The 27,569-nt window shown below is 44.5% G+C and overlaps 2 protein-coding genes across 4 annotated transcripts in view; one reads left to right on the top strand and one right to left on the bottom strand.

The window, feature by feature from the left end:
• Positions 1-13,047, bottom strand: part of Ndst1 (N-deacetylase and N-sulfotransferase 1) — an 81,169-nt gene extending 68,122 nt beyond the window's left edge. Inside the window, exon 1 of one of the 2 annotated variants that reach the window (XM_021725672.3) lies at positions 12,907-13,047. The gene's annotated coding sequence lies outside the window, so the exon portion shown is untranslated. The remainder of the gene's footprint in view (positions 1-12,906) is intronic. The other variant, XM_078047804.1, reaches the window with a different exon arrangement.
• Rps14 (ribosomal protein S14) lies at positions 13,046-18,012 on the top strand. Of its 2 annotated transcripts, none has more exons than XM_005324158.5 (5): positions 13,046-13,175; positions 15,544-15,694; positions 16,188-16,349; positions 17,327-17,403; positions 17,898-18,012. In XM_005324158.5, exons 2-5 carry the CDS (start codon positions 15,546-15,548, stop codon positions 17,963-17,965), a joined length of 456 nt encoding a protein of 151 aa, XP_005324215.1. In that variant the 5' UTR covers positions 13,046-13,175; positions 15,544-15,545; the 3' UTR covers positions 17,966-18,012. The 2 variants fall into 2 exon arrangements, with proteins under 2 accessions (XP_005324215.1, XP_021581349.1); XM_021725674.3 differs by lacking the exon at positions 13,046-13,175 and adding an exon at positions 13,205-13,357.
• The last annotated feature ends 9,557 nt before the right edge of the window (positions 18,013-27,569 follow it).

The raw sequence follows: 27,569 nt of genomic DNA, 5'->3' as shown, positions 1-27,569 counted from the left end.
GCTTTCTCAAGTTAGGACCAAGGTGAGTGTCACACTCTGCCAAAAGGAACTTCTGGTTAGCCAGAAGTCTCCTTTTCCTGCTTCCCAGTTCTCTTTCCCATCTCCATCTGTGGGAAAAAACAAGGAGCAAAATGTCAAGGAGGCCACAGGAAGGGTTTGCATCCGGGTGACTGCCTTCTTGACTTTGGGATGTATCTTAGTGCATTTGGGTTGCCATAACAAAATATCATAGAATGGATGGCTAAAGCACAGAAATTTGTTTTTCACAATTCTAGAGGTCAGAAGTCCAATCAAGGCTCCAGCAGATTCTGTATCTGATGAAGGCCACTGTTTCCTAGAAGGTGCTTTACTGCTATGTCCTCCTGGTAGAAGGGGCAAATGAGTTCCCTTGGCCTACTTTTTTTTTTTTTTTTTTTGGATACCAGGGATTGAACCACTGAGCCATATCCCCAGACCTTTTGAGGTCTATAGAGGCAGGAGGTTAGACTTCTGGGAGTCACTGGCTCAGCACCCATCAAGGAAACTTCACCACTCTCTGCCCTGAGACATCCAGGTGCCCTGTAGCTGAGACAAACATCAGGAGTCATTCACAGCCACATTTTCCATGGGCTGCTTCCAGGCTGGGTTTCCCCTCTGAGGAAAGCCCCAAGGTTGTTCCTCATGGTCAGAACCAAAGAGGAAATTACAAAGATCCTGCTGCAGAAGGCAATGAAAACAGTGCAACTTGGGCCTCTAGGGATCTGGTTCTGCCAAAGCAGAGTTGGGGGAGGAAGATGGGGGTCCAGCAGGAATGTGGACCTGGAATCTAGATTTGGAAAAGTGCAAACACTTGAGTGAAGTGAGCCTGGATTCTAGTACCCAGACATGCTCCTTGGGAGGCATGATCTTGGGTCTGGGCTCCACCTGGATTCCCTCCTGTTAACTGCACATGCCCACTGACAACCAGGGAAGTAAGGATCTGAGTGCATGTGGCCAAGCCCATAGGTGCTTGTTCTTACGCACACGGCCTCTGGGAAACCGTCTGGTTTCATCTGCTACTCTTTGCTGCTATATGCCCCATAAATATTTATTGAATAAAAAATGAATGAATGAATGAATGAATGAATGCTGCCAGCCAAAAATGCAACAAAATATAAGGGAAGGCACTGAACTAGTCAATCAGGAGATCTGACAGATTTGTTTTGAAAACAATATGACAATACTGAACCCTCTTAAAGCATCCACTACGTTGTCAGACATGCTAATAACTTGAGAGCACTCAGTTCTCCCAGCAGCGCTATGACAAGGCATGATTATTATCCCCATATTCCAGGTGAGGAAATTGAGACGCAGAGAGGCTAAGTAGTCCCAGGGTCTCATTAGAGCTGACCCTACACTTGGAACTAAATGGCTGACCCCAGAGCTCATGTTCTCCACTCTGAATGGCGCTGAGGGTCCTTTTAGCCTCCTCTTTCAGGTTTCTCAAGAAAGGACTACTGTGGGGGATGAGGCTCCCCTCCTTGAGATGGTGATCCTTAGGTTTCCGAGAGTTTTGGAGGCTCCTGCAAATCAGCCACTGGAGAGCGCATGTGGGAGATGAAGTGGGCCCTGTTTCAGAGACTAATTCTCTGCAGCTTTCCAGCTGCTTCCTGCTCCAAAGTAAGGCAGGAAACAAGGCCACCAGGAATTTTGGCTCCAGCATCTTTGCCCTCCCCTAGCTCATCCTCCCACTCCCTGCCCTGATTTCTGGATCTTCCTCTTTCTTACCCGACCATGGACCTTGAACTTGAGGTTCACTCCCAAACACACTTTCCAAAATGAGAGCAACAAGTTAAGGCTGGGAATCCAGAGAATGGGTTCTCTATATAGCCAAGGAATGGAGGATGCTTTTTCTTTCTGAGTGAGCAGATTTGGAGGAAACCTACCCTAGATGGGAAAGATAGGGATTGGGAGTGTGCAAGCAACTCACACGTGCACAATTAACAAAGACTCTCCATAGTGACCATGTTGGATCCTCCTGACCATCCAGGTTAGAGATGGGTTAGACTGCCAAAATTCGAATCTAACAGAAGTGAAAACCAAGATCCACAAGCATCATAATGCTCGTGACTATGCAGACATTTAAGAGCAGAAGCCAATGTCTCCCCAAGCTTCAGAGACTATAGAATAATTATAATAATTACTACTGCTGCAAATAGTTACTGTTGCAAATAGCTCTAACTCAGCCAAGAGTTTTCCTTTCATTACCTGATTTAATCCTCTCAACAATTGTTAAGTTGTGAGTCCCATTTCACAGATGAGCAAACTGAGGCTCAAAGAAACAAGTCACATGCACAAAGTCCACTTAGTCACATCTACTAGTCAGAGTGTCAAAGTCAAATATGAACTCACATCTGTCTGGCTCCAAAGTCTCAGGCCTCATAGGGAAGATAGGGCAACCCCCAACCTGGCGCAGAGGAGTCACTGTTTCCCAAAGCAGGACTCAGGACAAGTGTGGCCCCACCCAACAGCTCAAAGTTCCTGGGAAGCTTGCAAGCAGCATGCTGTGGACAATGTATCAGGCACTGCAGCGTGTGGGGCCACATCTGTGAGTGAACACTCTCCACATAGCAGTAGCCCCTGATCTAGGCAAATGTAACCCTCTGATGACCTCACAGACGAGCTCCCCACGTGGGGAGAGTCACTCGCCACTAACTCATTTACTCACCGACACCAGCCAAACGGCCCTCGTATTTCTACACACAGAAACCCACTTATTTTGCCAGCCTCTCCAACCAGGACCAGCCAGCTATATAATTTGCAAGGTGCAGTGCAAAATGAAAATGCAGAAGCCCTTGTTCAAAAATTAAGAATTTCAGGACAGTGACAAAAGAGAATGGGGCCCCGTGCAACTGTACAGCTTGCAAGCCATGCCACCAGCTCCATCCCTACCCTGTCTCCTCCTCCTCCCTCCAGTGCCCCCACCTGCTACTTCATCCTCTTTTACAGACATGCTTAGCTCTTTCCCACCTGGGGTTTTTTTGCAAGGGCTGTTCTTCTTGTCAAGAACTCTTTTCCCAATCTCCCTCAAAACTGGGTCCTTCTCATCATTTAGGAATCTGCCTGAATATTACCTGCCTGGTCCCCCAGTCAAAAATAGCCATCCATATAGCTTTCATCAGAACTGTATTTACACCCTTCATAATATGGATCACACCCTGTGACCTTTCATGTCTGTCAGGTTACTATGTATTGTCCATCTTCCCTGCTAGAATGTCGACTTATGGGGACAGGACCCATGTCACTGAGTCCCTAGTGCCCAACCCAGGGCTTGGTGCACAGAATGAGTTCAATAACTTCGTAAAAGAGTGAATAAGTGAATGAATGAATGAGTGGACACACACCAGAACACACACCCTCCTGCCACTACATCTCCCCTCTCTCACCCTGCATCCTAGACTAGCACAGGGTGTTCTCCAAACAGTCTGGCACCCAAGGCATGCCAATACAGACAGCCGGTGGACGGCACCAAGAGAGGAAAGCAGATCCCAAGGCCCTGAAGGACAGACCACAGTGGCAAGGCCCAGGGCAAAAGAAGGAAAAGAAAGGAGCCAACTGGAAGAAGAGAAGTAGACAGAGTCGGGACAACAAGCTGAGCTTGGTGATGATCCCATTTCCTTACTTTACTAGTGAAACTAATAATTACTATTAATACCTGGCCCTTTCATCCAGACTGGCGAGAGGCTGCAAACATGAAAGGCCGGGGGCCTCTCACACAGGTTCCAGGGCTTCCTAACCACCAATTAAGCTTGGTAGCCCCTCCAATTACCCCTCACCCCAAGCATGCTGTGTCACCTGATTCAATTCCTTTCCAGGTGGGACCAACAGGCCACTGCTCCCTGGGCCTGGCCCTCCTCAGGAGGAAACATGAGGAACTGCAGTTGGCAGGTGGGGCTGGCAGCCCAGAAAGTCATAAGGGAGGTGATAAAAAGAGGAACCCTACACCAAGTGGTTGAAACTCAGGAGCCCTGCCCCCACTCCCAAGGCTGCCCCCCACCCCCACTCTACCCCAGGGACCGTGAGCCTCTGGGCCCTGCCAGATGGCAGTAGGGGGAGGGCGCCCCTGGGAAAGGAGGATCTAACCAAAGAGACAGAGTCAGCAAGGCCAGCTCCTCCTCACTGCCCCAGGGTCACCCTGGCCTTGGTCTCTGGTATCCTCAGGTTCTATATCATATTATCTTCCCTCAAAGAGGCCTCCTCTCAAAGCCATGGCTGACATCAACCAGCCTCTCCTGCACACCTCAGAGATGGGGTCCTCACCACCTCCACCTGCCAAGCTGCTCAGACTTGTGGGGCTGGTGCTTGCAGTGACCTCATCCAGTCTCTCGGCTCCTGGAGTCACGTCAGAAGCCCTGGTCTTTCCAATGAGCTCCAACTGCTTGTGCCACCTTTACGAGGACATCACATAAGTGATTCCAAATATAACAGGGCCTGATTACCTGTTAACTGCCATCTTCCATGCAAGCATAACATCCCCCAGCTTCCCCTTCTTGGTAGGAGTCTCAAGCCTGAACCCAGAATCATCCTCACCCCTGTTCCAATTCATCTGAAAATGCTACAGATCTGCTTCCAAAATCTCTCCATCATCTGCATTTCTTCATCTTCATAGCTGCCACCGTGGTCTACCTCCCCCTTGTCCATCACTTACATAACCAGAGTTGATTTTTCTTTCTTTCTTTCTTTCTTTTTTTTTTTTGTTGTTGTTGCAGTATCAGGACTGAACCCAGAGGCACTTCACCACCACTGAGCTACAGCCCCAGCCAATATTATTTTGAGACAAGGTCTTATTAAGTTGCCTAGGCTGGCCTCTAATGTGCTACCCTCCTGCCTCAGTCACCCAGGTCACTGGGATTACAGGCATGTGCCACCACGCCTGGCCAGAGTAGACTTTAAAAGACACCAATTAGAACATTCTGCTCCCCATTTTAAAGCTCTTCACTGGCTTTCCGTGACATGGAGATACTCCACTGGCCCTCTGCCCTCCTGGGTGACCTCGTAGCATTACCCTCCCCTGTCGTCCCTGCCTCCCTGCAGTTCCTTGGAGCTTCCTGGCCTTGGCAGCTTTTGCCCTCTAAGAGTGAACCCAGTCCTGTAATCCACGCAGGTCAGTCCTTTTCCTTCACACACTGACAATGATGAAGTTATTGTTGGTCTACTTGTGTAATGTCTACCTGTTTCTACATTAGAGGACCCAAGTCTTACCTTATCCAGTGCTGTTTTTGGTTTTTTGGTCTTGTTTTGTTTTTCCTTCTTTGGTGCTGAAGATTGAATCCAGGAGTGTTCTACCACTGAACTATATCCCTAGCCTTTTTTACTTTTTATTTTGAAACAGGGTCTCGCTAAGTTGCCCAGGCTCAAATTGAAATTGTGATCCTCCTGCCTCAGCCTCCTAAGTGGCTGGGGTTACAAGCCCTGTGCCTGGCCTTCATTCACGGCTTCATCACTCACCAGTACCTGCACATACGAGGCACCAATCAGTCTGCTGACCCAGGATCTATCCCTGTGGTGCCAAGCCAGTGGGTCCAGTTTTTCCATATGAGGGAACTCAGAGGAGGCCCTCGCAAGTCAGCCTGGGGCACTCCAGAGGCTGGACACAATCTTTCCCTGAACCCCCGAACGACTGGGCATCACCTTCTCTTCTCCTGCTCTGTAAAACAAGGATAATCATCCAAGCCCCTGCAGTGTGCTGAGGCACAAAGGAAGTGTGCACACCAAGACCTGGTCGCATCACAGCCCTGTCCTAGGGAGAATGTCTTGTCTGAAGTGCAGATAAACACACAAACACACACACACCAACTTCTGGACTCAGAAACTACAAGAATGTGGGCAACAGCCAAGGCTTTCCCTGAGCAGCGAGGATCCGGCGCCATCTAGCGGGCCCTTCGGCAGGAGCAGGCATTCGCGGTCTGCAGGGCAGCTGCCTGGGACCCACCCTGACTTCCCCACCATTATCACCACTGAACAATTGAGTGTCAGTCACTCGTGTCCTAGTCATATTTTGGTTTTATCTACCCACATACTACGCAGGCATGCCTTGTCCACGGTCCTCTAGTCCCTGTCCTCAGTCCCTTTCTTACACGCCTCCTCAAGGCCTTCTGCTGCCCTCAGGAATTCTAGAAGGTCTGCAGCAGAACCTCCTCGTTCCCTAGTCTTTTCTCTGCATAGTCCCATTTTGTCTTAGGAAATGCAGCTCTCCCCTGGGGTTGCTGCCCCTCACAGGCCTCCTGAGGGCTCTCCTTCGTCCTTCATGAACCTATGGAGTGAGAGAAGGAGGGGGCAGAAGACAGGGAGCACTCCTGCTTCTCACTGCCACATCCAGGCTATTCTCATGCCTGGATGAAATGAAAATGAAATTTCTGCTGGGTACAGTGGCACATGCCTATAGTCCCAGTGGTTTGGGAGGCTGAGGCAAGAGGATTGCAAGTTCAAAGCCAGCCTCAGCAACTTAGTGAGGCCCTAAGCAACTGAGCAAGACCCTGTCTCTAACTAAAATATGAAAAGGGCTGGGGATGTGGCTCAGAGGTTTAGCACCCAATCCCTGGTATCAATAAAAAAAAAAAAAAAGAAAGAAAGAAAGAAAGAAAAGAAAAGAAAGAAATTTCCCCATTCTCCATCTGCCCCTTTGCAACAAACTCAAAAGCTATCTACACCTCCCTCTTTCTCTCTTAAATATACTCACTTCAAGCTTTCGCCATTCCTCCAGCTCCCCCACCCCATGAAACCTGCTCGTTTCATGGTCCCTGGTGGTCACTCTCGGTGCCCATCCTACAGGACCTCTCAGTGCCCCAACACAGCTGCCCACTTCCCTTCCCAACTGTGTCTTCATGTGACTTCCTGGAACACCTTCATGGAGTCCCCAATCTCACCCTCACTATTTCCTTCTCACTGGCTGTCTCCTCCTTATTCCATCGAGTACATATGCACATGTGCAAGGACCCCAGGGCTCCGGGCACGCAAGGCAAACACTCCACCACTGACCCCCCCCCACGCTCTCGACACTCCATCCTTAGAACTCTTTTCCACCTACACCACGGCCCTCAGTGGTCACAGTCCCCAATTTGAAATATCACCCCTATGCCCAAGACCCCAGATTTACACACCAGTCCAGGCCTACTCCTCAATTCCAGGTTCATCCAACCTGACAACCTCCTGGACATGTCCAGTTGGTGTGTAATAACACCCTAAACTCAGGCCCAATACCAACTCGGGTCTCCCCTCCGAGCCCTCACTCCCCTCGGCCTCCCAGCCCGGCGGCTGCAGCTTCACCCTTCGGGTAACCCAGCCCTGACTGCGGGAGTTGGCTCTCGGTGCTCTTCCTCCAGCCCACGTCTCGTTTCATCTGCAGGAAATCCTGTTGGATCTACTTTCAAAGTTACAGGCAGATTTGAACCACTTCTCTCTGCCTCCACTGAGGCCCCCCTGGTCTCGGCTATCAATACATTTCACTTGGTTTACTGTAAAAGCCTCTTAACCCTGATCCTGCTTCTATTTCTGCCCCTCACCCCTCCAGAGGCTCAGTGGGCTCTGCACAGAGCATCCACAGTGAACCTATTAAAACAAATCAGACCTCCCTCCTCTGCTCAAAACCCTCAACAGCTCCACGCAGAGCAAAACCAAAGTCTTTACAATGCCCTGTGGGGCCACATGACCTCTGATCATTACATTGCCTCTCTGACCACCCCCTCCAGTGCCACTCAATTCCAGCTACACTGGCTCCTACCACCCGGGTTCCCACCACCCCCAGAATATGCCCCCCACACTTCCGCCTTTGGGCATGCGCATGTGCCCAGGAGCCCCATAAAGATCTTCCCCTAGATGCTGGCAACACTCCCTTCCGCCCTCGGGCCTCTGCTCAAACCTCTGCTCAAACCTCTCCTCCAGACTCCCGCCTTTTGCACTGAATTCTGCCACCTGCCCCACCCCTTTCCCTTCCTTACCTGCCTGGCTTTTTCTTCCTTCCCTAGCACTAACCGCCTACTAAAATAATGGGAAAGTTACTCAGATGCTGCAGCTGCTCTTTCTTCCAGAATGTCAACTTTAAGAGGGTGGGAATCATTGTCTGATTTGGTCATCAATGTATCCCAAGTGTCAAGAACCTAGACACATACGCAATGCTCACAGCCTTCACTGATGGAATGACTAAGCTGTGAGTGGTGAGCACACTCCTGTACTCACAATGCTGACAGCGTATGGAGTGGGGTGGGGGTGAGAAAGAGAAGAGGCAAGACACTGCAGGAGTGCTCTGCCGCTCCTCCAATCTGATCACTCATCCCTCTCCCCTTCTCACAGCACACTAGTCATACCAGCAAAGTTTTAATAATTTGAACTCTCCTAACACATTCTTAACCTCAGGATCTTTGCATGTACGAATCTCCACACTCAGACCATTCTTCCATTCTTCCTGTCTTAATTTAGCTAATTTCTACTTCATATATTTACTCATTTTTCCATTACTGAGTATTGAACCCAGGGATACTATACCAGTGAGCCACATCCTCAGCCCTTCTTTTTTTTTTAATATATATTTTTTAGTTGTAGATGGACACAATATTTTCATTTTTTATTTATTTATTTTTATGTGGTGCTGAGGCTCAAACCCAGGGCCTCATGCATGCAAGGCAAGTGCTTCACCACTGAACCACAACCCCAGCCCACCTCAGCCCTTCTTAATTTTTATTTTGAGACAGGATCCCACTAAGTTTCCAAGGCTGGCTTCAAACTTGTGATCCTCCTGCCTTAGCCTCTGGAGTAGCTGAGGTTACAGGTACATGCCACTCCATGCTTCAGCTTCCCTACTCTACTTTCAAGTCTTAGTTTAAATACCATTATGATTGTATCCTAGAGCTTGGCTACAGAGTAGGAGTCCAACAAAGATATATGTTTTCAACAATTTTTTTTTTTTTTTTTTTTTTTGGTACTAGGGATTGAACCCAGAGGCACTTTACCACTGAGCCACATCCCCAGCCCTTCTTATTTTTTATTTTGAGTCAGGGTCTAAGTTGCTCAGGGCCTCATTTAGTTGCGGAGACTGGCCTCAAACTTGCAATTCTCCTGTCTCAGCCTCCCAAGTCACTGGAATTACAGGCATGTGCCACCACACCAGAATCAATATGTTTTTTTGTTTTGTTTTGTTTTTTGGTGCTGGGGATCTAACCCAGGGCCTTGTGCATGCAAGGCAAGCACTCTACCAACTGAGCTATATCCCCAGCCCCGGAATCAATATGTTTTTAAAAGCACTATTATTATACCATTTTATATATGAGAAAACTAATCCCTAGATAGGCTCTAATTTTTATTCAAGAATACACAGCTAAAAACTATTTGTAGAATCACAAACATGTTGATTAAATAATCCAAGAGGAGTTTTGAAGTAGTAACTACTATAGTTTCTGAAATAAGACTTCTCTTATTTCTCTGTGGAAAAATCTGTCCTGAAGAAACTGTGTGGGCTGCCTTTGGCCACGCTCCCTCCACAAAGCCTTCGCTCTGCCAGGTGGAGAGGTCTCTGTTTATAGTACAATGCTGATTCAAAGCAGGAGCTCATCCCACAATACTCCAGTCTCCACCACTATCCCAACTCTGCTGGGGAACACACTACCTGAGAACAAAAAGCCCTGGCCTTCAAAGAACACAGAGAGACAATTAATAGAAGAGATGCAAATGGTCAAAACATTCAGAAAGATGTCTGACTTCACTAATCATGAAGAGAAGGGATGCAACAAGGATGAACTTAGCTTCTCAGCTTATAGAAGTGAAGTGATACAAACTTTCAGGAGAAAAATTTAACAACATATATCAAAGTTTAATGCCAGGAACAATGGATTACGCTTGTAATCCCAGTGACTCGGGAGGCTGAGGCAAGAGGATCACAAGTCAGAGGCCAGCATCAGCAATTTCATGAGGCCCTAAGCAAAAATAGCAAGGCCTTTCTCAAAAATAAAAAGGGCTGGAGACATGGCTCACTGGGAAAATGCCCCTGGGTTCAATCCCTGATACCAAAAAAAAATTTTTTTTAAATGCATGTTCCCTTTGATTTCAAGCAATTTACCTTGAGGAAGAGATAGCAGAAGTGGGTTATTTTTGTTGTTGTTTTGTTTGGTTGAAGAAATGGGGTCTCATTACATTGTCCAGGCTGGCCCCAAACTCCTGGGCTCAAGCAATCCTCCTGCCTCAGCCTCCTGAGCATCTGGTACCACCACAGGCTGTGCCACCCCACATCCAGGACAAGTGTGTTCTTGACAGTTTTATATTTGAAAATTCTGGAGATTAATCTAAACATCCATCAATAAAGAACTGGTTAAAGAAGCAATTATACAGCTATACAAAGTGATACCAATAGTCGTTAAAAAGACACAACATGGTAACTAGTAAGGAAGAGGATTTCTGGGGACACAGTTGAAAAGATGAATTTTGGGGGGAGACTTTGGTATACTTTTTGGTAACTTTAAAAAAATGTTTGTGTGGGGCTGGGGTTGTGGCTCAAAGGTAGAGCACTTGCCTAGCACGTGGGAGGCCCTGGATTTGATCCTCAGCACCACATAAATAAATAGAAGAAAGCTATTATGTCCAACTACAACTAAAAAATAAATATTTTTTTAAAAAGTTTGTGAATGACTTTATATTCAAAATAATAAAGTTAAATATTTCTTTTAAAAAATGCTATAGGGGGCTGGGGTTATGGCTCAAAGGTAGAGCACTCATCTAGCATACATGAGGCCCTGGGTTCGATCCTCAGCACAACATAAAAATAAAATAAAGGTGTTGTGTCCACATACAACTAAAAAAAGTAAACAAATTATATATATATATATATATATATATATATATATATATATATATATATATATTAAATGCTATAGGGCCAGGAATAGTGGCTCACAACTGTACTTCCAGTTACCCTGGAGGCTGAGGCAGGAGGATCTCAAGTTTGAGATCAGCCTAGGCAACTCAGTGAGACCCTGTTTCAAATAAAATTTAGAAACAAAAGGGCTAAGAATGTAGCTCAGTGGTAGGGTGATTGCTTAGTGTACGTGAGGTCCTGGATTAATACCCAGTACTGCAAAATTAAATAAATAAACAAGCAAGGAAACAAATAAATACATAAAAAGCCACAGATTTCTACTGGTTGTTATGGAAAGGTATCTACAATGATGTTGGGTGAAAAAAAGCAAAATAGCAAATAAAATGTAATTTTCTTTTACATAAAATTGTAGATTATATACTAAAGATATTGGTATACATATGGGTATAAAATGTTTCTGGAATAATGTACTTTAATTTCATAATAGTGTGCTTCTAGAAGGAAAACTTAGGGGGGCAATTTTTACTTTTTTACTACATACTTCTCTGTATTGTGTGGACTATTTATAATGAGCATAGCTTTTTTTTAAAACCATAAAAGGCAAATTATTGTAAAGCTCTTTTCTTTTCTTAAAAAAGAGAGTCCTTCAGCCTTAAAGAAGAATGAAATTATGGCATTTGCTGGTAAGTGGATGGAGCTAGAGAACATCATGCTTAGGGAAATAAGCCAATCCCCAAAAAGCCTAAGTCCAAATGTTTTCTCTGATATTCCAACACTAACTCACAATAAGGGGCAGGGCTAGGGAGGAAGAGAGGTACTTTGGATTAGGTAGTGGGGGTAGGAAGGACAGTGGAACGATCTGACATTATTACCCTATGTACATATATGATTAACACATCCAGTGTGATTCCACTCATTTACAATCAGAAGAATGAGAAATTATATTCCACTTATGTATGATGTGTCAAAATGCATTCTACTGTCATGTATAACTAATTACAAAAAAAATTTTAAAAGGAGAGAGTCTCTTCCTGTATGTACATGCATAAGTGATTCCTAGGAAGGACATATGCCTAGTTATGAACAGCAGTGATTAAGACTGTTACTTCTTTTTTTTTTTCTTGTTCTTTTCATGTTTCTGTATTAATTGTTTCTTTTGTTATTGTTGTTTTGGTACCAGGGATTGAACCCAGGGGCACTAAACCACTGAGCCACATCCCCATCCCTTTTTTTTATTGTATATTATTTAGAAGCAGGGTCTCACTGAGTTACTCAGGGCCTCACTAAATTGCTGAGGCTGGCTTTGAACTCATGATCCTCCTGCCTCAGCCTCTGGAGCTGCTGAGATTACAGGCATGCACAACCATGCCCAGCATTTATTTGTTTTTATAAAGTGAAAAGAGGATACTACAGATTTTTTTTGAAAAATTTTGGCCAGGTATAATGGCCCCTGAGTTCAATCCCAAGTACAAAAAAAAAAAATGCCTACATAAACTGAAGTCTTTCAAAGTGGTCAACAGCTCATACAGACATATGCTATTCTTCATGCTAGCTCATTTTTTCCAACATACACAATATCTACATTTCATTATATAGATTTCATATATATTGTGCATGCAATGTATGCATGGTTACCCAGTTCTGCTAGATACACTTATTGGCCCTTTCCACATCTCCATCTACACATTCTTCCAGTCCTTCAAGGTCCTTCTATATTATTATTAAAGGGATATATGGAAATGGCTATTGAGCATACAAGTTTTAAATCAGAATCTCATATCCACTACAATTATGTGGTCTCTGTTAACATCCCTCATCTGTGCAAGGGAAACCAAAAGGCTGCTTGAAAATGTGAGAATTAAATAAAGCATATAAATTGCTTAGCACAGGCTGGCATATAAACATTCTTATTTTGCTCCAGGCTGCACAAAATAAGCCAAAGGTACATTATTAGAAGTCTCTTCTTGTTCTTCCCCTCCACGCCACTAGGTGCGCTGCCACTCCCTGGATGCTAGGCTCGGGGTTAGGACGACGGAAGTCTATCTAGTCCCGGCCCCCCGCCATCTTGGAACATAAACCCGCCTCACCTCGTGGGTGTATCCGCTTCGTTCGGTCCCGTAGGCAAGCCCGTTCGCGCAACACTCATCCCCGTGCCTCTTTTCGCTCTCCCTTAAGTAAACTATCTTCCCCAAGGGCGGAGTCTTAGTCTTTCCGTGAGCAATAAAAGCGTCGTATTCCGGGAGCCGACCTCGCCCCCGTGACCTCAGCGGTATACTTCCGGCAGTCGGAAATGACCCATCGCCCCGCCCCTTCCCAATCTCTCTTTCCGGTGGCAGAGTCTGGAGGCGACGCGCAGGTATGAGGCCCAGGCACCATAATCGTGCGGCATCCTGTGGCCAGAGGGCCCGGCGGGGCTCGGGACGTGGTAGTGGGGTCTTTCGGCAGAAGCCAAGTCAGGTGCTGGGCAAGAGACGCGCTACCGGCAGACTCCGAGCCCGGCCAGTCTAGGATCAACTTCGCGCCTTGTCTCGGAAGGAGGTCGCCTGGTTTTAAAGGGGGGGAGGCGGGGAGACTTATTTCTGTGAAGTGGACACAACTCGAGTCCAGGACTTGGCTCTGAACTAAGTCACGTTTCAGCGAGTGCACAGCGTGACTTACGGGACCCAGAGACCGTGGTCTGTGGGCTCCTCCCACCCTACCCCGCTAGCTTCTTCCTGGGCGATTGCAGACCTGTGTCTAATCTCAAGTTAGGATTTGGAAAATAGGACTAATACGTCGGTCCTGTGCGGTTGTAGTGAGAATGCAGGAAAGACTCGGGCCCTGTGTTGGGTGCTTCTGAATCAGGGTGATTCTTGATGCTAGTTCTGGGCCCTCAGGGCCCTACTCAGAAGCTGATTGTAGGGACTGCACATCAGTGTGTGAGGTATGTTAATACTCCTGAGTGACCATTTCCTCAACACTTGAAGGCCTTAGGATCGGGGAAATGCAGGTAGATACTGGATGTAATACTCGCTTAGGTAAGATTTCCTGTGGCACCTTCCTTAACAGTACTTACCCACTGAGTACCAATTTCGTTTATCTAATTTGATGGTGGGAATAGGTGGTTTTGCACACAAAAAAGCACCAGAGAGATCCAGGAGCAATGGAGACAGACTTTTAAAATCTAGGGTAATTGTGAAGTAGAAGGATCTGGCCAGAGTACAGGGCTGAAATGGTGTGATCTTAGGTGGCACCTCTTGTCTTAACTCCTTCTGCAGGCTATAGCCTGATTTCATTTGAGCCCTTCATAGTTTTGGTATCTTCTGATAATGTTAAGAAATTGTTCTGATGCTTGAGCCTCAGGGGGGTTAGAAGGCCTGGGGCTTTAGGCAGAAAGCAGTCCTCCTAGCCTTGCCCATTCTCCTCACCTTCCTGTCAGTGTGCCTTTTTTGGTAATCCTGTGTTCCTGTGATTTCACTTAACCTTATAGATGATGTCAGGTTAGAGCTATTTGGTTTCATGAACCAATTGGATTTCTGGAATGGGTCTTTTTCTGGAGGGCATGTTTTAGTGCCTTTAATATTTGGTGTTAGTAAAGTTTAAGGACTTGGTTCAAAGCAGTAGTAGAAGGAGATAAGGTTGGTAGGCGAAGATGATTTAGATTGGCTTTGGGAGAGAACAGGTGAGCATAGAATTAGGAAATGAGGGTTGAGGGCCATATTGGTAAAAGATCCCTGAATGCTAAGCTAAAGAATTGGTTCAGAATTCAGACGTGGCCGGTTTTTTTTTTCCCCACTTGAATAAAGAATCTTTGGAGCACCATTGCTGATACATAGATAGGTATTAGCCTTGGCATTGCCTTTTGATATATAGTATCCAGGGCCAGGAAACCTAGAAGTACTCCTAGCATTGCTGTGTGTGGATCAAGAATTAATCTAAACTGGTTCTGATTTCTGCAGTTGAATTCCTGTGTTACTTTGGATAAATCAACAAAAAGTTTTTTTGAATGTATTTGAAACAAGAAGGGTCAGAAAGAATTGATTTGCCAGCTGAGGATGTAGCTCAGTGGTAGAGCACATGCCTAGCATGTGTAAGACCTTGGGTTCCATCCCTCATACCACTGAAAACATAATTGATTTGCCCAGTTAGATAAAATTGCCAGTTGAACTCAGGTCTGCAGAGACCTAAGCCTAAGTGAGTTGGCCTTATTTGGGGTAGAAATTAGGGTACTTTTGGTCAGCTGCTAGAATTTAGGCTTATCCTAAAGGTTCTGTGTAGCTATGCTTTAGTAGTTTCAGAAGAAGGATTACCTAATGGCACGTTGCTTTTTAGTCACTAGTTGACGTCAACCAAGTACAGGGAAAAATGGGTTGTGGTGAGACACAGATGAGAAAGTACACCATAGTCCTAGGTATAGGGAATCAGGGACAAAAAGAAGCAAAATTTGGGATTTCTTTAAAAGTTACGAACAGCAGATTCTGGGTGGTTTGGTTTGTGTGTGTATGTGTATGCGCACGCGTGCTTGCGTGCCAGGGATTAAACCCAAGGGCACTTAATCGCTGAGCCATATCCCTGATCCTTTTCATTTTTTTATCTTGAGACAGGGCCTCACTAAGTTTCTGAGGCTGGCCCTGAATTTATAATCCTTCTTCCTCAGCCCCCTGAGCTGTGCTCAGATTACAGGCATGCACCATCACGCCTAGCTATGGAAATCTTGTCATTAACACTAAGGTTCTTTTATTCAGAAATGGCACCTCGCAAGGGAAAGGAAAAGAAGGAAGAACAGGTCATCAGCCTTGGACCTCAGGTGGCTGAAGGAGAGAATGTATTTGGTGTCTGCCACATCTTTGCATCCTTCAATGACACCTTTGTCCACGTCACTGATCTTTCTGGCAAGTAAGTACCTGGGTGGAGGGGCACAAAACCCACCTGGCAAGAGGCTGAGGGAAGAAATGTCCCCAGTTTAGGAAGTTCTCTCTAAAGAATTAATGCTTTGTCCAGGTAAAGAAATGTGTTTGCTCACTTTGTCCAAAAATGCATAATTTTCTAGGAATTAAAAGGAGACATTCTTTGTGAAGTCATTCAGATTCTGACTTTGATTTTTCTCCTACATAAAATGAAGATATTAATACACATCTCATAGACTAATCTTTAAAGATTGAATGCAAAAGTAAAATATAAAGTTTAGCTGTATTGTGTCTTTCAGCCCACTAAACTGAACCCCATGAAGTCAGAGCTCATGACTCTTGGCCAGGATCAAGATATATGCTCAAGTTTACTCAAGCTCTGCCATACCTGAGTTGTGGCAGTCTTTATTTGTTAGACATGATAATCACTTAGTGAATCATTGTTGGGAGATGAAAAAGAATGACTCTGCTTTTGTCCCCAGAGAAACCATCTGTCGTGTGACAGGTGGGATGAAGGTGAAGGCTGACAGAGATGAATCTTCTCCATATGCTGCCATGTTGGCTGCCCAGGACGTAGCCCAGAGGTGCAAGGAGCTAGGCATCACTGCCCTACATATCAAACTCCGGGCCACAGGAGGAAACAGGTATATAAGGCTGGAGATGGGTGGTGGTAAGACAACTGGGCTTAGGTGCCAGAGCACTTAGATTTGAGAGATTTGGTTTTCTGTTGTAATCTGAAACAAGATATTTTAGGCATATACATATAACTTATCAAGTGCCCACTGTATACCAATCACTATGTTTCCAATACTAGAAAAAAAAAAGAAGAAATCAGATAATGCCCTTGTCCTCCTTGTATGGAACTTAGGCTTGTGGGAGAGTCAGACTTTAAGCAAATAGAGCAGCAGTGGGTGTGTGGCCTCTATTTGTGGCAAACACTAGGAAGAGAATGTATGGGGTTAGTGATAACATATTTTCAACTAAGGCCTAAATGATATCCAGAAGTCTTTCAGAGAGGGGAAGGCAGAAGGAGGGTATTCTAGCTAGAGACGGTTGCAAGAAAAAGTTCTTGGGGTAAGGATGAGCTTGGGCAACTAGGAGGAGGAAAGTAGCATGAGGTGTGATTGTAGAGATGCAGGGATGGAGCCTGCTGGGTCTTATAGAACAGGACAACGATTTGGGCTTTATTGGGCATGAAAGCTAAAATAAATGATTGCCAGGTAGGGTGTAGACCAGATAGAAAGCTGTTCAAGTGGTCCCTTGCAGAGGTGGTAGTGTCTTGGACAGAGCAGCAAAGAAAACTTAAGGGTCACAGCATGTGGCATGAAGGGAAGGGGCTTTACCTGGCTGCAGGCAGAGCAGGGCAAACTGACCTATGACTAGGTTGACCTGTTGTTGTTTTTTTTTTTTGTACTGTCTGTTCAAATTACTCTAATAATAGTTAAAGGAATTTTTGTTTGTTGGCTATACAACAGAAGCGATAGTAACCCCACTAAGCCTAAAATATTTATTGTCTGGCCCTTTACATGAGGTTTGTCATTAGAGAGTTGTGAACTAGAGAATTTATGAGATCTTATGGAGATTACCATTGGCTTGTCTAACTTGAACTTCTACTTCCTAGGACCAAGACCCCTGGACCTGGGGCCCAGTCAGCTCTCAGAGCCCTTGCTCGTTCGGGAATGAAGATTGGGCGGATTGGTAAGTCTCCCCCCTCACAAACACGTTAGTTTTGAAACTAATCTGGCACATACTGATCTTAATTTTTTTAATAAATGGGGACCAGGGGATATAAGTCTTAGAATTTGAAGAAATGTAATGAAACCTTATCGTGTAGGAGCCACCCAGCGGGTATTTATTGATCCCAGAAATCATGTACCGCTCCTATTTTGTACAGAGCCTGGTTTGGTGTCTTGGCAGTTACATTTGCTGAAAGGAGCTGCATGGTGTTCTTCCCATCTGCATTGGGATGGCCTAGTGTCATTTCTAAATCTTTCTTCCTGATTTTGAGGTTGAGACATTGACGGGAATTTTGAGGATGTGGAAGGTGGGACAATTCCCCATTCATCTGTTGATAATAGGAATACATTTGGGGAATAATAGGATCTACTGCTGAATGGTTAGACCATTGGCCTAGGGAGGCCTGGGGTTCTTCCCATCCAGCTCCAGGCACTGATTTTCTCTTCTCCCCACAGAGGATGTCACCCCCATCCCCTCCGACAGCACCCGCAGGAAGGGGGGTCGCCGTGGTCGCCGTCTGTGAACAGGACTCCTCAGATTATTTTCTGTTAATAAATGCCTTGTAAGCTATTTCAACACTAGTCTTTTCTTGTGTAGGAGCCACCCAGAGGGTATTTATTTCCCTCCACTTATCTAGGTGTGATGAGCTGACATGAGGTTCTTGGGGCAGTGACAAAATATTATATTGCTTCAGAAGATGTAAAAAAACATCATGCAGGAACATAAGTGGAACTGTTTGGGCTCTTGGTGTAGAACAGGTGAACCTGGGTTCTGCAAACTGGCTTCCTGGAAGAGGTGAGATACTAGGGCTTGCTTGGGTCTTTTCCATACTTGCTTGTTGTGGTGTTAAGCTTCCTCAGTCACCTAAAGCAAATCAAGGCCTTGGAGACCTTGTTTTGAAAATGAAGATGTTGGTTCTAAAAATGAACCAATTCTTAAAGAGCCAGAGCAGAGTGGTAACTGTTGATCCAAGTGTAGCCTGAGCAGAAGAGGAGCCTTCCAGGCCTGAGCCATATATAAACACAAGTGGGCGTGTATCTCCCCCCACACCTTCTGTGCAAAATGGGCAGCTCACTCTGCTGTGCCTTGCTTTTCTTTACTTGGCAGATCTTAGAGATTGTTCCACATCGGTACATAAAGTACATAAAGATTCAGCCACCCCACAAATACACACCAAGTCCTATTTTCTCATCAGCAATAAAAAGAAAAGTTCTTGCTTTTCCGGAAGCTTGATTCCAGCTCCAAGGACACAGTGGCACCAGATGGTGCTGAATGTTCTGCAAGGAATTGCCACAGGACCCTGTGGTGGGGAGGCAGGACCCACTGATGGAGCAATGAGATTAGCCAGGCCAGTGGAGAGATGAGCGGACCAAAACATAAGGTGGTTCTGGAGATCAGCAAGAGGGGAAACCTTGATGAGATGCTGCTGTTGGGGTGAACCTTGGATGGCATGTTCTGAGCAATGCATTCGGGCAAAGGGAATAAGCAGATTGACCTGAGGCACAAGTGGATTACTGTGAGGAAGGACATAGTTACATGCCAGACCCTATTTTAATTATGCATTGGATCTTAAAGTGATGGAAAACCATGATAACAGCTAAGAAAACCGGTGTAGAAAGTAACCTGGCAAAAGTCAATCTCCTGAGCTGCACTTTTGTTTTTGCTGTACCAGGGCCTTAGGCCTGTCAGATAAGTACAGGAAGTACACCCAACTTTTTTTTTTTTTTGTACTATGAACTGAACCTGGGGGCACTTTTAAACCAGTGAGCCACAACCCTGGCCCATATATTTTCTGTTTAGAAATAGTCTTGCTGAAGCTGTCTTTAAATTTAGATTCTCCTCCTTCAGCCTCTTGAGCCTTTGGGATTACAGGTGTGTACCACCATGCCTGGCCACATCCAGCCATTTTTATTTTTGAGATAAATTTGCTGAGGCTGTCCTGTTGAAATCATCTTGTCTCAGTCTCCTGAACTGGTGGGATTACAGGTGTGAACCACCACAATGATTTAAGCTGCACTTATTAATTAGTCATACAGATCACCTTTATATGCAGTTCAGTGGTTGGGTTTTTTTTGTTTGTTTTGGTACCAGGGATTGAACCCAAGGATGCTCAGCCACTGAGCAACATCCCCAGCCCTTTTTATTATTTTGAGACAGGATCTCACTATAAATGAAATCTACATTATGTGGTCTCTTCTAAATTTGTTAACCTTGGCATGATGTTTTAATAAATCATTCTAAAACTCCATTTTCATTTTTAAATGAAGCATGTGGGTTAATCCCAAAGCATAAAACATAAAATAGTGACTCCAGGTTGATCTGTTCTTGTGTTTTATTGGGAATTGAACCCAGGGGTACTATACTACTGAGCTACATCCCCATTCTTTTTTTTTTTTTTTTAGAAAGGGTTTCAGGTTACCAGGGTTCAAACTTGGGATCCTCCTGCTTCAGCTTTGAGTTACTGGGATTATAGGCATGCATCACTGCACCTGGCACATACTGATCTTAAAAATTTTAATAAATGGGGACCAGGGGATATAAGTCTTAGAATTCCAATAAATGTAAGTAGATACTCTACCTTAGAGTGGGCCTAACTGGGTGACTCACTTTCCAAAGAACTTCACTGTGGGAGCAAACTGACACTAATTTAACCAAAGTAAAGTTGGCATCACTTGTGAAAAATCATGTCAATATTTGCCCTCTGGGTTGACATGGTAGGAAGAGCATTTCACCTCTGATATTTTTTCCTAAAGACCCATAACTGATTAGAAGACATTCTACAAGATAATCCATAAATTGTCACAAGTCATGAAAATCGAGGACAAAGACCAGAGGAGTTTAGAAAGTACCAACATTCATTTCTTTTGACAAATACAGATAAGATAGTATCAGTAAGAAAATTGGGTGAGTGATACATGGAAACATTTGTAAATTTTTGATATCTAAAAATTTCTTCAAAATCAAATTGTTAGGAGAAACAATGGGTGCTTCCCTCCTGTCAGTCTGTTTCCCAGGCAGAGACCCTCAAGAGGTGGCTATGCCAGGATTAAAATCCTAGTACGCAGATTCAGCCTGCAACCTTAGGCAGAGTCGGCCATTTAGTGAAAACGCCTGCAATGACGGCTGCTAGGGGATCACAGGATGGAAGTGTTTAGCACAGTGCCTGGCACTGAAGAAGCTGCTGCTATTCTTAATGCCTCTTCAGTTCTTGTGCCAAGCAGCATAAAGGACAGCTGGCTGGAATCCTGGTGGGAAAATGCTGGCAGTTGCTGGAGCATTCTTTATATTTCCTGTGATGGGACATTGCAACTTGTTCTGCTGTATCCTGGTAACCAGGAATGCAGTCATCCAGGTCTTTGGAAGCAGGGCCAGGGTTTTGTTTGCAAGAATTCGTAAGTTGTGGTGCAGCTCAGTTTGGAACTTGGCAGACTATGAGCCGCTGAGGAGGAAAAGAACTTGATGGGGGTGCTGTTGCCTACTGAACCTGCAGACCCTGAAAGCCAAGCCTGAGTACATAACCTGAAGGCGACAGCTATGACTGCAACCCCACCAGGCCCCACTTCACCACCACTTACACTTCCTGTCTTCTCTCTGGCCCCATCCTATCCTTGGGCCATACTGCAGGGCTGGAGGCTAAGCTCTGCAGTAGAGCCAAGCATGAGGTCCGTGCTTCCATTCTGGGAACTGTGGAAGTAAATGCTAACTGCTGTTCCCTCCTGTTAAGTCACTGCCCCACCCTGATCTATTCAGAATAGAATCCAGACTCCTCTCAGTGTTTTGTCTGCCCCAGCTGGTCACACCCTTCACCCTTCCCTCACATTGCCCAAGCCAAACAGTTCCTTTCCCTTTTCTAATTCCCCAGTCCTTCCCTGGCCTCTCCACCCTCAGTTTGGCTCCTTTGGCATTTACTCACTTTCATGTGGCCTTATTGTCTTCTGCTCATCTGAGAACCAACTCTTCTCACCCACTGAGTTTCCTTCCTCACTGCCCCTCAGGATACCCCTCCACTGAATTCCCATAGTGCCTCTATTCCCACATGACACCGTTGGCCACCCTCTAGTGTAATAGCCTATTTTTTCCCACTCACATGGGCTCTGAGAGGGCAAGGAGTATGCCTTGCTCATTGTCTGCTACCCAGCACCTGGCCAATTTTGCACAAAGTAGGGGCTCAATAAAGATTGTTAGATTGTTTGATGAATTGTAGGAAGATGGATGAATAGACTTCCCTCTTCTGTGGTTCAGCCAAGTGGTACTTTGAAGAACTTTTCTAGATCCTGGATAAATTAAAACAAAGTGTGTATTCCAGGGCTCCAAAGGAGATCTCCAGGGGCTTTAAAGAAATGAGAAAGATACAGGATGTCAAGATGGAAATGGATTAGGGAACAGAAAGATTCAATCAAAGAAGGTTGAGCCAGCCCTGAGAGAAAATTGGGCTCCTTAGCCAGGGGGTTGAGCTGAGGCTCTGTAACTACACCCCCAAACCAAGGTGAGGGAGCTCAACATTCACATGATTCCAGAAATAATCTGAATCTCTAGGCTAATGTAGGCCCAGGGAGTAGTGTTCCTAAACTCTTGGCAGAAACAAAAGCCAATCTTTGAAAGCCATTCACAACAGAAGCCCTCCGGTTTCCCACTACAAAGAAGTCAGTACACACGAAAACAAGCTACCAGAACAAGAGAGCAGAAATATCAAACACTTAGATACTCCTGAAGACTTAAGGTATTAAGATATTAAACAACTGTGTATGGCATGTTTAAGGAAATACACAGTGGAATAACAAAAAAAAGACCAGGCAAAAGCTATAAATAATAATTAAGTACATGTGAAAAAGACCAAAGAAAATTCTCGAAAAATACATGTAATTATTGAAATTAAATGCTCAGTGGATAGGTTAAATGGCAGCTGAAGGAAGAATTACTGATCTCCAAAATAAATCTGAAGAAATTACAGAACAGAGAGACAATTGCAAGAGGACTGAAACTAAATATACTTCTGAAAGACTTCCTCTGAATTCTTCCTGAGAACATTAGCCTCACTAGATGTTTCTGTCTTCCAATCAACTTTCGTTCACCCAGGGTGGTAGCCTCCTGTTGCCCAGAGAAGGTACTATCAAAGCAATTTAGTCTCTTGATGCAGGATCAGTAAAACCTTTCCCAAAATATAAATTCAGGGGAATATTGTTGGTCTTAAGTGGCCCAAGAAGAAGATATATGAGGGACTCAAAGTTGTGTCTTGGGGGAAGAGGCAGCAGACTTGTTGATACAGCTCTAAAGTAGTAGAAGTTGCTGGGTGCAGTGGCATGCTGCACCTCTATTCCCAGTGACTTGGAGATGGAGGTGGAGGATCACAATTTTGATGCCAGCCTGAGCAACTTAATGAAACCCTATCTTTAAAAAAACAAAACAAAACAAAAAGAATATAATAATGGTAGAATGCCCCTGGGTTTAGTCCCCAGTACTGAAAGGGAGGAAGGAAAGGAAAGGAAAGGGAGGGGGGAATAGAAGTTAGCCAGTGGGTAGGAGTTGTGGAAAATAGAATTGAGCCTCAAATAAAGAGTTTTATAACAGCTGCTAATAGAATAAAACCACTTCATGAGTAGGAATCTCTCCATGATTGGAGGCATATAGATGAAAAACAAGACCCACACCCCCTCTAAGCTGATTACGCCAGAATCATTGTGGCAGAAACAATCTCTTCATTTTCTATTGTAATTAGGAATCTTAATTTTTAGCTGAATGTATGACTGATCAGAATAAAGACTACAATTCTCAGTCAGGCATGGTGGCTCACTCCTGAAATCCTAGTGGCCCAAGAGACTATGAGACAAGAGGATTGAAAAGTTCAAAGCCAGCCTCAGCAATTTAGTGAGACCATATCTCAAAATAAAAAATAAAATAGAAAGGGTTGGAATGTGGCTCAGTAGTTAAGAGCCCCTGGGTGCAATCCCCTGGTACCGAAAAAAATTTAAAAAAAAAGAAAGAAAAATACAAATTCTCAGCTTCCCTGGACAGCTAGGTGTGGTTCATGTGATTAAGTTGTGGGCTGTAAGGTGAGGAGATGTAGGCAGAGTTGTATGTGTGTGTGATTTACAGAAAGTATCTTGCAGTGAATCATGTCCTGCCTCTTCCCTTTCTTCCAGGTATTCGCTTTCAGATCTTTGCTGGAACTTGTTATTTTATTAGCCAGATATTCCCTGATCTGGCCATCATTAGCACCTCTGGCCATCATTCTCCAGTTATTCATTTACTCTGCTGTATTTATAGCCCTTAATGCCACCTGATACATGTCTTTATCACCAAGTCCAATGCTTCTCCAACACGAGCATTCATCAGATTCAGATCCCACGGTTTCTACTGAAGGCTTGAAGATTTTCATGTCTAATAAGTTCCCAAGAAGTGCTAACATTGGTCCACAAACCTCACATTAGAGCCCTAGCCTGGGCAATTATTGGACTTGTCTAATGAGGTCACTACGTATCCCAGCACCTGAAACAGTGCACACCTATAGCCACAAATTGTGCTCTAGAGCAGTCAGGCTGCCAAGGGTCACAGGAGGCAGACCTTTCCTGTCCTCATGTCTGCAGAGTTGAGAAGTAGATGGTAGCAGAGTCCTGCATCTGAAGGGAGCCCAGTTGCTATAGGACTTTGCATTTATTATATATGGATGACCACGAGGTGGCAGCATCGTTGTGGCAGGAACTGTCTGCCATGTGGGTGCATTGGTTCTAATTCTATTTCCTTTTTAAATTTTTTTTTATTTTTTTTTAATTTTGGGGCTGGGTATTGAATCCTAACCCTCACACATGTTAAACTAGTGCTCTACCACTGAGCTATATCTCCAGTCCTGCATATTTCTTTTGTTGTTGTTGTGGTTGTTGTGGTGGTTGTTTTGGGACTAGAGATTGAACCCAGGGGTGCTTAACCACTGAACCAAGTCCCCAGCCCTCTTCATTTTTCAAAAATGAAGGGATGGCTTCTTTTTTGAGACAGGGTCTTGCTAAGTTGCTGAGGACTTCACTGCATTGCTAAAACTTGTCTCAACTTGCTATTCTCCTGCTTCAACCTTCTGATTTCACTGGGATTACAGACATGTATCACCAAATCCAGCTTGCATATCACATTTCTTCTAGGCCTTTTCTTAACTTTATAGAGAGGAGGTTGGACTCTATGCTATTCAAAGAGCTCTTGCAGCTCAGATAATTGCAATCAGTAAAATTTAAATCTCTCTTCTCCCCTACTGAAAAATAGCAGAACCCATTAGAATTAGCACCGAAAAAAATGTAATGCAAGCCACAAAATGAGCCACATATGTAATTTCAAATTTTGTAGTAGCCATATTAATAAAGCATAAAAACAACATTAATTTTAGTAATATTTTATTTAACCCAATATGTCCAAAATATTTTTATGACATGTAATCAATATAAAGAAACTATTATAAGTATATTTTACTCTTTTTGTGCTAAATTTGAAATCCATTGTGTATTTTATACTTTCAATGTATCTTGATTTGGACTAGCTGATTGGTGTTGTAGCTCAATGTAGAGTACTTACTCAGAATGTGCAAGGCCCTGGGTCAATCCCCAGTACTGAAAAAAAAAAATTGTCTGGTTTGGACTAGCCATATATTAAAGAGCTCAACCACCACATGTGGCTATGGCTGCCATGTTAAATAGCATAGCCCTAGATATTCATACTAAATATTTATTGAGGTAGGTACTATGCTGAATGTTTTACACACATTCTCTTACTCCACACAGTACCCTATGAAATAGGCTAGATTAACGTTAGTCCCATTTTTCAGATGAGAAAACTGAGGCTTTGGGAGACTGTCAGCCCAGATCACACCACTGGATTTGCCCTTAGCTGTTTGGCTCCAGAAGCTGGGCTCTTCATCATAATATAATCCTACTCTAATAGTAGATGCTTGGGGTATATGAACAAAGGGACCCACTGGCAGAGATTCCAAATCTAGGGGATGCAAATATACAGGCCTGTGAGGGCAGGAGCACAGGCCTTGAAGCTACCATGCTCCCACCTCTAGTTGTGCGTTTGACAAAGTTGAGCCTGCTTGGGAAACAATCAGTGACTCTGTAAGGGAGAAACAACGGTCTTAGGAAAATCATGTTTGTGCAATGAGTAATTGACCTTGGATTAAAAATCCTGGCTTCAGGAAAAAACAAAAATTGATAAATGCAGAACAATAGAATAACCTGCAAATAAATGAATGAGAGGGTGGGCTAGACTTAAAGTGTGATGGTTATGGGAGGTAAGTTATAGCTCTACTCAGGAATATAACATTGATTTTGATGATGTTAGTAGATGTAAATTTTTTAAACCTTTACTGTGTTAGCCTTTTGTCTCTGTGACCAAAATACCTCATAGTTCCAGAAGATTCAATCCATTATCAGCTGGCTCCAAGGCAGAAACATGGCAGAGAGGCATTGCAGAGGAAACTGCTCAGCTCATGGCAGCCAGGAAGCAAAGAATGAGAGGAGGGGGCTAGAGAGAAGATAAACCCTTCCAGAGCATGCTCCCAGTGGCCTACTTCCTCCAAACAGGTTCCTAGTAGTTAGTCCAGCTATGCATGTATTAATCCATCAATTGGATTAGTCCACTGATGAGGTCAGAGCCCTCATGATTCAATCATTGCCTAAAAACCCCACCTCCAAACCTTGCTGCATTAGGGACCATACTCCCAGAGCATGGGCTTTTGGAGACATTTCAGATTTAAACCATATCATCAAGCAACTAAAATGTAGCATCTTATTTAATTCTCATAATCATACTAGGAAAAGATATTGCTGGGGCTGGGGATATAGGTCATGGGTTCAATCCCCAGCACCACAAAAAAAAAAAAGGAGATACTGCTATTATTACCATTTTGCAGATGAAGAAACTGAGGTACAAGATGCTAGTAGGTAGCAGAGTTAAAATTTAATCAAAGCAACTTGGATCAGATCCATGCACTGAACTGCTCTGCTGTTCTACTGACTCCATTGGTTTCTTCATGGAAATAGTAAGCATACTGACTCTAGAGGCATAAAAGCAGAATATCAGAGATGTGAGAAAATGCTCGAAAGCCTTCATACCTGGGTAGGATTTGTATTAAGCCTGTCTGGAGAGTAATGGAGGTCGAAGTTATCCATGTGAGTTGTAATCTCAGCAGCTCAGGAGGCTGAGGCAGGAGAATGGAAAGTTCAAGGACAGCCTCAGTAATTTAGGGAGGCCCTATCTCAAAATGAAACATTAAAAAATAAAGCTGGGGATGTGGCTCAGTGATTAATCACTCCTGGGTTCAATCCTTGGTACCAAAAAAAAAAAGTTATCCATATGAAAAATGATTAGGAAGGAATCCCAAGTGCCTTTCTGATCCAGCCCCTTCAGAAGAGGCTGCCAAAGCTATGACCTTCACTAAGTCTGGTCAAAGTAAGGGACCTGTGGGAGGTGGCCTGCATTTTAGTTAAGAGAATGGGCTCTGCAGTCACTCAGACCTGGGTTCAAATCCCAGTGTTACTACTTACTAGCACTTAGTTGCTGTCGCAATAAAAAAGTGAGAAACCACATGGGAATAATTTCCACTCCATCAAAAAACTATGAGCACTTCTAATCTCAGTTACTTAGGAGGCTGAGGCAGGAGGATCTCAAGTTTGAGGCCAGGCTGGGCAAATTAGACCCTGCCTCAAAATAAAAAATAGAAAAGCACTGGGGATGTGGCTTAGTGGTTAAGCACTCCTGGATTCAATCCTGCTACCAAAGAAACAAATAAAAACATAAATGAATGAATGAGGAGGTAACTAGAGCTCTGCCAGAACCCACAAGAGTCAGGAGCTAGGCCTGTGATTCAGGAGTTCCACTCTCCCTCCAGCTCACTGGGTAGGGGAAGTGGTAGCAGAGTGAAAGAAATAAGCCAAGGAGGATGGTCTGAGTCCTAGGGAGCAGGAAAAATAGAGGGTGTCAGTTGGTTTGGCTTCTTAGAGTGGCAATAGAGGACCTAGCCAGAAGCCATTCCTGTTCCCTCTGTCCCATGTTTACGGTAGGGCTCACAGGGCTGGCTGTGTAGGGACCCCTCCTAGTGCCTTCCCTCAGCAGCCTCATCGGCCTCTCCATCCTGCTGTGTTGTTCCC

This window comes from Ictidomys tridecemlineatus, chromosome 1, assembly GCF_052094955.1.
Source record: "Ictidomys tridecemlineatus isolate mIctTri1 chromosome 1, mIctTri1.hap1, whole genome shotgun sequence".
Lineage (NCBI taxonomy): Eukaryota > Metazoa > Chordata > Mammalia > Rodentia > Sciuridae > Ictidomys > Ictidomys tridecemlineatus.
This window is presented reverse-complemented; position numbering and strand designations above follow the sequence as displayed.

Bases quoted from the DNA above. Each gene is read 5' to 3' on its own strand.
- Rps14 (XM_005324158.5), top strand. From the start codon at position 15,546: ATGGCACCTCGCAAGGGAAAGGAAAAGAAGGAAGAACAGGTCATCAGC. The intron at 15,695-16,187 runs GTAAGTACCTGG...TTTTGTCCCCAG, and splicing joins GTCACTGATCTTTCTGGCAA to AGAAACCATCTGTCGTGTGA. The intron at 16,350-17,326 runs GTATATAAGGCT...TCTACTTCCTAG, and splicing joins CGGGCCACAGGAGGAAACAG to GACCAAGACCCCTGGACCTG.